We start from the raw sequence: 10995 nt of genomic DNA on the forward strand, positions 1-10995 counted from the left end.
GGAGGCTCCTCAAGCTAAACACACAGAGAGAGTCGAGTTGGGCTTAAGAGCTCCCCCTCAGTGTCTGGGCTCCTTCGCTCAGCACTGCCCTCCTTATCCCCAACACCCTGCTCTAACACACCTGTGTCTCCTGCCCCCACGCACCATTCCCCAAGGCGGTCCTGCTCCCAGGCCTTCCCAAATCCGCACCCAGCCCACCCTCAGGGCTCTCCTATATTTGAAGACGATATACCTGGGACTCAGATTCTCAGCACAACACTCTCCACAACGAACTAATTTCCAAGGATATTTCCTTTTAACAGAAAATTTCCAAAGACCAGGTATCAAGGTGAAACATCTAAATTGTGAAAATTTTCAGGCTAATCGATTGGAAACAGTGTCGCATCGGTGGTTGGAGGGCCCGCCGTGAAGTCCTTCCTATTGGTAACTGTGTGACCTGGCCATTACTCAGCATCAGTGTTCTCTAAATTACTGTATTACCGATCTCTAAAATGGGTTTAATGACACCAGCCTTAACAGTTGAAGGATTAAGGATTCAATGAGATAATCTATAAGAAAGCCACAAAGCCCAGTGCAAATATATGTTGTTATTAGTACTGAGAGGAAATTATATTTCGACACCCAGGAGAGTGCCTAGTACACACAAGAAGTTTGTTGAAAATTATTTTTTAAGTGATCCTGGAGTAGAGGCTGAGGGAAGATACTTTTAGGCAAAGGGGGCCGTTAGCACACTGCCAAGATCAGATCACACAGATGAATGCCTACACAGAAGCAGGAGTTCTGAATCTTTTTAGCACCAAAGACGCTTCTAGTCACCTAGTGAAGCCATGGATCCTTCTCAGGATGCTTCCTTTAAATGTACAAAATAAAAGACATAGGGTTCCAAAGGCAATCAATTATATTGAATACATTGTATTGAATATACTATATGCTGAAATAAAGTTAGGACAGTCACCTAAAAAATAAATGTATGGTATAATAATACACGTTCTTCTTTATCAATACATTAAATAACATATCTACCAGCACATCTCGTAACAAGTGCACTTTCAAAGCAGTCAGGAGAAAAGAATATGCTTCAAAGTCCGTGTCTCCACTGTCATGACATAAAATATCCGTGATTCCTCCTGGTGACAAGGTCGCATGTCCTGCTAACACTATTCTGGTTCGTGCCTACATTCCTTATTAAAGAAACACTGCATTTCAGTTAGGGGTTTCCTTAGTAAAAGTAAAGATGTAACTTTTCTTCAGTCAGGTGTAGGGCTCCCCTGAATTCTATGTATGGACTCCAGGTCAAGAACCCTCGAACGACGTACCCTTTTACTTCTACCACTTGATTCCATCTTTCTCTAGTTCACCACTGTAGGGATGGCTGATATAATGGAATCCCCTTTATAGCATATACCCCCCCCCCCCATTCTAGAACCCTTTATGCATTGGAGCTAGGGTCCAAGGCTACTCCCCACTCCTATTCCCCTTGAGGCACTGAGGGATCCTACTAACAGTTGTAGAGGCTCAGGCCTCTGCAGCCCTGTCTGTTGTCTAGGGACACAGCTCTCATTAATTGCACACTTGGTATATGCTGATGACCATGATATGAAATGCTTTTTCCTCATTATAGTGTCAAACACACAATCTCACAAGGGGATGGTATTATGTTCATGGGGAAACTGAGGCTGAGGTTAAAGGTCCAGTGACTTGCCCAAGGTAGTAAGCAGGGTTTGAATTTAATTCTGATTACAAATCACCTCTTGAGGATACAAAAATACAGATTTAAAGGGATACTTGCACCCCGATGTTTATAGCAGCATTATCAAGAGCCAAGCTATGGAGAGAGCCCAAATGTCCATCGTCTGATGAATGGATAAAGATGTGGTATATATAAATACAATGTAATTACTCAGCCATCAACAAGAATGAAATCTTGCCATTTGCAACAACATGGATGGAACTAGAGCATATTGTGCAAAGTGAAATAAGTCAGAGAAAGACAAATACCATATGATTTCTCTCATACATGAAATTTAAGAAACTCAACAGATGGACATATGGGAGGGGGGAAGAAAAGAGAAAGGGAAACAAACCTTGAGAGATATATTTTTTTTTGAGAAACAGAGGGCACAAGTGAGAGAGGGGCAGAGAGAGAGAGAGGGAGAGAGAGAGAGATTGAGAACCCCACAAGGGGCAGAGAGAGAGAAGCAGAGCTCACCCGAAGCGGGGCTCAAGCTCACCAGGGGGACTCAAACTCATGAACCATGAAATCATGACCTGAGCGGACATCAGATGCTTAACTGACTGAGCCACCCAGGCATCCCAACCGTGAGACTTAACAATAGAGAACAAACTGAGGATTGGTGGAGGGAGGTGGGTGGGGGATGGGCTAGATGGGGGATGGGTATTAGGAGGGCACTTGTGATGAGCACTGGGCATTGCATGTAAGTGATGGATCACTGACTTCTACTCCTGAAACCAATATTGCAGTGTATGTTAACCAACTAGAATTTAAATAAAAATCTGAGGGGGAAAAGCACCCTTTGAACCCTTCATGCTTTAAAACCGTATCAAGTAAGCTATTGCAACAATTACAGTTTAAACCCATCCACACTGGGAGTGAGCGCCACTGCAAGGGGGGTGAGTGCATGTGAACAAAGGGCCAGGAGCCTTTCCCCCCTCTCAGTGAAGTGACTAAACAGAGTGGCATTGCCCAGTCAGCCATCTGCACCCCCACCCCAAAGGGAAATGATGGGATTTTAACTAGAGTTTCAAGAGAGAATGTTCTGGGGGAAAAAAAGGAATACAATAGCGTCTTTGTAGTTGCAACAGGATCTCTAGAGTGCCAGGCGAAGCGAGGGTAGTAGGGGGAGGAGGGCGAGACAGAACTCGGTGATTGACTGCATGAGCTGACTGGGCCCGGGGCCCTGCAGACAGTGGCTGGTGCACAGGGAGGCCGGCAGGGAGTGCTCAGACTGTCTAGGAGGCCACCCCTGCCGCCAGCCAGTCCCTGAGCCGGGGTCCAGTTCCCCCAGGAGGTACACACTGAGACTCTGTATGGACAGACAACAGAGCCACTCTGTCCTAGAGAAAGAAGCGTGTGTGCCCTGCCCACCTTCCTCAGAGCACAGGGATGGACGCCCAAATGGCCCATTCACTAGCCATCCCAGCCTCGAGCCCTCACACTGCCTACAGCCTCCACCTCCAGTGCGTCCAGAATCCCAGACAACACAACCCAGAGCCCCACCCCAGCCTGGGCACAGCTTGAGACTTTTGCTCCTCCCTACCTGACCTCCCTCCCCTGCTTCCTTCCATCTGGGTGGTCATCGGTTATCGCGTTTTCCCTGGGGCTGGAATTCGCTCATCTCCTTTGGGGAAAAGAGTGACCACGCTTGGTGCCATGCTTTTTGAAATTATGACCCTCTGATATTGACTATATTTGATTTGGCTATATTTGGGTCTTCTCTTCCCACCTCAAGCATGGCACCAAGCATTTAAAAGTACTAAAGCGATCTTAAAAAGCTTTTAAATTATTGCCCTCAGTTTACAGTCCGGATGGGAAGATGGCCATAGACAACACTGTCCGCCTAAGTACTTAGCTGGATTGTAGAAATTATTGAAGGAGGTATATGCTGCTCGTTTATGTATATGAAGGAGTAGATTCACATGGACAATCTCTTTCCAGGAAATGTGGAAAATGAGATATAAGAGACAGAATGTCTTGACAATTCACCAGTGCCTGATGCATTGGGAATGAATGCCCAGCACTGGTGCAAAACCAGTCTGGACGGAGGCAAGGCCAGCCACTGGATCAGCCGGGTTTGCTCTGCTGTTAACGCCCCCGCCCCCGCCTCCCACAGCAGGAGTACGGGGCTGATACCTGGCATGTGAAGCACAGAGAGAGACGGTGTCAGTGAGACTTCGTCGGCCAGGACAGTGGAAAACATCACTGCTCTGCCAGAGGGCAACACACTGCTGAAAGCAGCCCAGGACACTGTGCCCGCTACAGCCCCAGAGCCCTGCGTCCCCTGAGCGCCAGGATCACAGGCTGTGAGGAGCTCTTGCCTGCTCCCCCATGGGGCCAGTCCTTTTTGTCTCTGAGCCTCAGTCCCCTCATCTCACATCCACACGTCTCTGGCGTTGACGCTTCTCTTTTTCTCTCCCTTTCTCTCTTCTAGTCCTCTCCCCTCTGATGTCTTCCACCAGTTCTCTGGCTGATAACATTTCTGAAAGAATCCCTATCTGACTTGGCTTTTATACATGGAGCCATGAACCTGTTGCCCGAGCCAAAATGAAAGCATTTGAATTCTCCAGATGGCTCTCTGGAAGAGGCTGTTTGCTCATTGCAAGCAAACACCCTCGAAAGCCAAACAAAAACTGCCCACAAGTAAACAGCATGTGACATAGCCCCTTCCTGCGGCCACTTAGTAGAAACCCAAAGTCAAGCCCGTGGCAGGAGGGGAAGTTGGGGACGGAGAGATGAAGGAGCCACACACTGGCCGGTAGGGAGCACTGGGGACCACAGGCAAGGTGGTGGGGACAACAGAGCCAACACCATACTCATTTATTCTTGCGACTGCCCCTACCCTACTTTGATGATTATAAGGGCAGAACCAATTTAGAAGGTTAAGGGAGAAAAGTCAAACACTTCACTGTGGGTCTTAAGAATATAACATAGTAATCTGTTTTCTAGAATTAAAATGATTGGCATCATTTTTAAGTCAGTTACTTCTACATCATGATTACTTCTGAGTGTGACTAAAGGGCACCATCAGATAAATAAAAATGAAAATGAAGAGAGAGGAAGACGGCAGACAAGAGGCCTGTATACCTACATGCCTGGACAAGAAACAAGTCACTCCTGACCTGCCCAGGCTCCCTATCTGAGGTTACCAAGGACTAGCGGTTCTCCAGCCCAAATATATCCCTCTCACCTGTTCCCTCCCGGCCAGTCACAGGGTCCATCCTCCCTCATGTCCTTCCAGATCACCTTCCTTTCCCAGACACTCCCCTCCACTCCCTGTAGCCTCCCCTCCCTCTGAAACTGCTCTCTAAAATGCAAACCCATCTCACCTCTCCATGCTCAAAATCTCTTCCATTGGCCTCGCTGCCCTCCGCTGCCCTCGGGATAATTAACACAAATCCACCCATGCCCAAGAGCCAAACTCTGTCTCCAGCCCTATTTCCAGGAGGTTCCCCCTAACTCACTTTCAGCCAACTTTTGACAGCTCACTTTTGCCTCCAGAGCTTTGCACATGCTGTTCCTTCTGCTAGACTGCCTTCCCTTCTTGTTGTTCTGTTATTTTAAGGTACAGTACAACTAAAATCTTTGTGGACAGTTCTAGGAGTTTTCACACACATGTATAGAACCACCACCACAATCAGGAGACAACAGTTCCGTCGCTCCAAAGGCCTCCCTCGTGCCTTTGCCTTTGGAGTCACAGCCTCTCCATCCCCAGCCCCTGGCAGCCATCACCTGTTCTCTACCACCTGTGGCTTCATGTCGCCCAGAATGTCAGATAAATGGAATCACACAGTAGGTAACCTTTTGAGATGGGTTTCTTCTGCGCAGCAAGTGCCTTTGAGACTCATCCCGTTGTTGTGTGTCGCAGTAGATTGCTGTCTTTACTGCACAGTATGGCTGGATCTCACCCTGTTGGTCCAACCTACAGTTGAGGACATTTGGTTTGCTTCTAGTTCGGGGAATTTATGTATAAAGCTAGTGTACGCATTTGGATCCAGGTGTTTGTGTAGACATATGTTTTTCATTCCTCTGGGGTAAATACGCAGGAAGAGGATTGCTGGGTTCTGTGGGAAGTGCGTATGTAACTGTACAGGGAACTGACAAGCTGTTTTCCGGTGTGGTTCTATCACCGTACATATCTACCTTTAACGTGTGAGCATTCCAGTTACGGCGCATCCTGGCCAGCACTTGAAATTGTTAGGGCGTTTTGCTGTTTAGCTATTCTAATAGATAATCATGGCTTCTCTTTTCTTCAGCCATCCTTAGACCCTCCCCCTGCCTCCCCACTCCTCAGAAGCGCCCTTCTCTGCCTCCGCATCAGAGCATTTAGCTCACAGGACAGAAACATTTCTTTGTGCCTCCCTCTGCCCTGAACTTACCACCTGCTGTGCCCCACATATACACCCACATGGGCACGCACACACAGATGGCATCACCAGACCACATACTCCCCAGGGACAGGGTCTCTGTTACTCATCTTTGAATTTTCTGCCCTAGCACCATGTCTGGCTTACAGCGGGTATTTTCTGAATGGATGGATGAACGGCACGGCAGCAAAGAGAGAGGGAGAACACAGATACACTCGTAACAGGAGACTGTGAATTCCTCTTTCATGGCCTCCTAGATGTGCCACTTGAGAATTCCAAAGCCACTGGGACAGACTCAAGCCCTGCCTAGAAGAGGCACATGTTCATTGAGAACCAGTCAAGGCCTAGAGAACAGTGTAAGGCTTCTGCTGTTTCCTCACCCTCCACTTCCCCTTCTCCCTCCCTTTCACTCTTAACACCCAGTCACCACTGAATTCACCAGCTGCTATCATAAGGCACCTTCCAGCTTCCACTCGGTGAGCAGTTCCAGGGCCACCTGGCTGGGCCCCCCGGGGAACACAGCCATATCCCAGGCCACCTCAAAGAATAGGGTCTGTATCTGTGGGTGTGTGTTGGGGGTGGGGGTCCACACAGAGAAGAAGGGCAGCCGGGGGCTCACCCACAAACCACTGTTTTGTCCTCACTCTCGGGCCAGATGGCCCTTCAGAGGCAGACTTGTGTAGGCCCATCCAGACAACAGGGGGAGGGCACCCCAAGCTCCCCAGATGGAAACACATCCACAATCACATCAAAAAGGGATCCAAGCAAAGACGGCCCAGGTTTCTCACAGCACCTGGGCCTTGAGGAACCCTGATGCACTCTGTTTCTACACTGGTACCCTGGGTGGGAGGGAGGGCTGGGCCTCCCAAGTCTGTTCTGAGGGGGCTGTCGCCATCTTTGAAGCCTGTTTGAAGCACATTTCTTTCTCCGGCCCTTGAAACAACTAAGGAACTCATCTCTTTGTGAAGCTTATTCCCCACCCCCACTCCCAACCCACTGCTTTGTGAACCAGCCTCTTCTTCAGCTAATTAGGGCCAGTGGATTATTTACAACCCTCTGCTCCCTGGCCAGTCCTGTGCAGAGCCTGGCTCATCTATGCAGCAGGTTACGGGGGTGCCCACAAGAGAAAGGGTATCAAATTCCCCATGGGCTCCAAGGGCTGGAATGTCACTGTTCCCAGTTCTGATTCCAAAATGAGTTTCGCCTGTTTTCTTCAGGTGAGCCTGAGAAACTTGGGCCAGGTGATTGCCTGGAGCACCCCAGCATTAGACCTCAGGGGCCTGTGGCTGAGTGGGGACCGCATGCTCATCCAGTGTTCAGCAAGGAGGCCCAGGGCACGCAAACTGGGCAAACATCTCCTGAAGGCTGGGTATTTCCTGCCTGGTGAGAAGAAAGATTTAAAGGAGCAAGAGAACTGCTTTAGAATAGAATCTGTCTGCATATGATCCATAGTTACAGAAGTGTCCCAGTAGCCCCTCTTTGACTAGTCGTGCACGAAAATGCATCAGCAACTTCCTTACCATTTGTTTTATTTAGGTTCTGACAAAAAGAAAACTATTTTGTGGGTCTTCTGTAAGGCCCTCATTCTTAAAGCACCTTTGGGGCATCAAGCGTTTTACTTTTGTTGATTCCATTTGCTCCTTGTAACAATCCATTATTTTTTTTTTTAAATTTTTTTAACATTTGCTCATTTTTTTTGATAGACAGTGAGTGGAGGAGGGGCAGAGAGAGGGAGACACAGAATCCAAAGCAGGCTCCACGCCCTGAGCTGTCAGCACAGAGCCCGACACGGGGCTCGAACTCACGGACAGCGAGATCATGACCTGAGCCGAAGTCGGACGCTTAACCGACTGAGCCACCCAGGCGTCCCTGTAACAGTCTGTTATTATAAGCCCATGCTACAGAGGGGCCTGCAGCTCAGAGTACTGGAGTGCTTACCCAGGGCCGTGTGGTAGCCTAGCCTGGCACAAACCTCATTCTGATTTTAAACCCTGTGTCCTTTCCTTTGCCACTCCAAGCTGCACCAAATGCCTCAGGTACATGAAGAGGCTATGGAGGACTAGGAGAACTGGGCTCTAACAGAGCTCTGAGTAACTCTGAGAAGGTCACATCCCTTCTCTGATCTCAGCTCCTTCACCTAGAGATTCCCTTCTAAGTCTTAACCACCAGCGATTTTAGCTCTTGGTTCCTTTGAGGAGAACTGACCCATGTGTGAGTTCTCCTGGGACCCTCTTCCCTCCATGGCTACCTGTCTGATGACATAACGCAGTGTAGAGTGAAGACAGACAAGAGGAAATGCCTCCCACACCCACACTCTGGGCCCTTGAAGGTAACTGCAGTAAGATCTTTTCTAAAGAGGCTAAAATAATTTGTTCTTGTGAGCTTGTCTGATTTCCACTTAGCCAGGCACTCAGATCCCCAAGTCCACGGATAATCAGAAGCTGGCCACGCACCACTGAAAACAGCTCCAAAGTGGGAACAACTTAAAGTCCACAAGCAGAGAGATGATTATCAAAATCACTGTGGTGCTGAGTATTGAAAGTATGGTTATGAGTATTTTTTGGAGATGCAGACATGGAATGTGTTTTGACAAAAAGTGGAGTAAAACAAATCAAACTAAAAAACTGCATGTTTGGTATAATCTCATCTCTTTAAAATAATACTCAGGGGCACCTGGGTCGCTCAGTTGGTTAAGTATCCAACTTCAGCTCCCGTCATGATCTCAGTGAGTTTGAGCCCCAAGTCCGGCTCTGTGCTGACAGCTCAGAGCCTGCAACCTGCTTTGGATTCTGTGTCTCCCTGTCTCTGTCCCCCCCCCCCCCCACACACACACACCCACACCCCCGCCACTCATGCTCTCTTTCTCAAAAATAAATAAACATTTAAAAAATAATAATAATAATCAGAGTAGGAAATATGCCAAAATGATACATGGTTACCTATAGAAATTGGCAGTATGGGCATATATATGATCAGGAAGAAAACAGTTTATTTTTATTTTTTTAATTAAAAACTGTATTTAATGTTTATTTATTTTTGAGAGAGAGCAAGACAGAGCATGAGCAGGAGAGGGGCAGAGAGAGAGGGAGACATAGAACCTGAAGCAGGCTCCAGGCTTCCAGCTATCAGCACAGAGCCCGACGTGGGGCTCAAACTCATGAACCACAAGATCATGCCCTGAGCCAAAGTCGGATGCTTAACTGATTGAGCCACCCAAGCACCCCAGGAAGAAAACATTTTTTAAAGTTGGCAATAATAATCTTAACTTCTTCTATCAATATTTTTCATCCGAGTTCTGAGTCGTGGCACACACCAAGTCACCTGCCATCATTGTAAGGAAAGATAGCAAGTGTCTCCCAATCTTAGACCCACACCCCTTCAGGATGATCAAAAAATACCCTCACAGGTCCTGCAGCTCAGTGTTCACTTTGGCAAAAAGACATCTAAGGACACCAGACTTTCAGCTTTATATTTCTAACCCGGAGTTTCTCGTTTGATGTGCCTTGGATCAGTAATATGACAGTGTTAAGGAATTACTGGATAAAGGCTACCATATTCAAACACGTTGGGGAAGTTCACATCTCGGTTTTAATGACTTACGAGAGGTTTCTCTGTGGAACGATCCTGCAAGAGGGACATATTAGATGTATCATTTGCAGATGAAGTTCACCGACACCTTCTATTTTAGGACTATCTCAAGGGATGGCAGCTCTACAGATTCAGGGATATCTGGGGAAGTGCAGTTCCTATTCCCTCAGCCTTCTAGCCCTGTGCTTTTCAGTCTTGGCTGCACACTAGGGTCACCTGGGCAGCCTTAAAAACAAATCCGTTGGTCTGGGTCCGGTCTGGATTTGGTCTGGGGAGCAGTCTGAGCCAGGGCTGAGAACCACTTCTCCCTAGCACCATCATAATTGTACATGCTGAGAAGTCAACATCAGATTGGGATCCAACCTCAAAATGATTCACGTACCATCTACTTTTGAAGCTAAATGGAACTTCAAAGGACATCTACTTCAATCTCTCATTTTACAGAAGAAGAGACTGAAGTTCCCAAAGGATCAGTCCCCCACCGCCTCCAGTGCTTGTTCTGGTCAGTGACGGGCTGTACCTTGGGCCCCCAGCCTCTGGACCACAGGACCCTTCATTCAGAGGTTGAAGCAAAAGAAACCTTCAGATCTCCAAGGCCATTTTGCTGCCAGAAGTTGCTTATCAGGCCACCCCCTCTCTCTGGCAGGTGGACCCTGACTCAAATTAAATTCAGACGCAAGTCCTCTTCCTAACTAAGGATGAGAAGCCAGGAGACTATAGGCTCGCAAGGATAGGAAGCCCACACGGGCAGTGGAGCAAACATTGATGCATCCTTAGGCTGCTAGAGCAGACAGCAGGTACTTTCTCTCTCTGCTCACCTCACCTCCATCGCAAACAGCCTGAGTGCTGTCATACACACCTTTAAAATCAAGAGACTCCTGCAGACCTGTAACAACCCTCTGAGTTGATGGCTTTGGCCCCTACCCTCTTCTGGCAATACTTTTGCCCCTGAACATGGAATTTTGCGGTAAAAAAAAATCTCCATACTTTTCAGTTTCACATCGTGTACCTCTGACTACACCCCCATTTCTCGTTTTAAGTTGATTTATTTTGAGAGATAGAGAGTGCACACATGTGAGCTGGGGAGGAGAAGAGAGAGAGGGAGAGAGAGAGAATCCCAAGCGGGCTCCACACTATCAGTGCAGACCCCAATGGTGGGATTCGAACTTACGAACCATGAGCTCATGACCTGGGCTGAAATCAAGAGTCAGATGCTTAACCAACTGAGCCACCCAGGTGCCCCAACTCCCCCCTTTCAACCTTAAGATTCCATTATTTCTCTCTCTTTAGCAGCTTGAGAAAGAA

At 47.9% G+C, this 10995-nt stretch overlaps 1 protein-coding gene across 1 annotated transcript in view; it reads right to left on the reverse strand.

Annotated features, from left to right (window-relative positions):
• The window catches only part of GASK1A (golgi associated kinase 1A), a 55559-nt gene extending 45040 nt beyond the window's left edge, over positions 1-10519 (reverse strand). The window contains exon 1 of the mRNA XM_049629226.1: positions 10514-10519. Coding sequence (XP_049485183.1) covers positions 10514-10519 — 6 coding nt within the window. The remainder of the gene's footprint in view (positions 1-10513) is intronic.
• Between the last annotated feature and the right edge of the window lie 476 nt (positions 10520-10995).

The sequence above is a fragment of the Panthera uncia genome, chromosome C2 (assembly GCF_023721935.1).
Source record: "Panthera uncia isolate 11264 chromosome C2, Puncia_PCG_1.0, whole genome shotgun sequence".
NCBI lineage: Eukaryota > Metazoa > Chordata > Mammalia > Carnivora > Felidae > Panthera > Panthera uncia.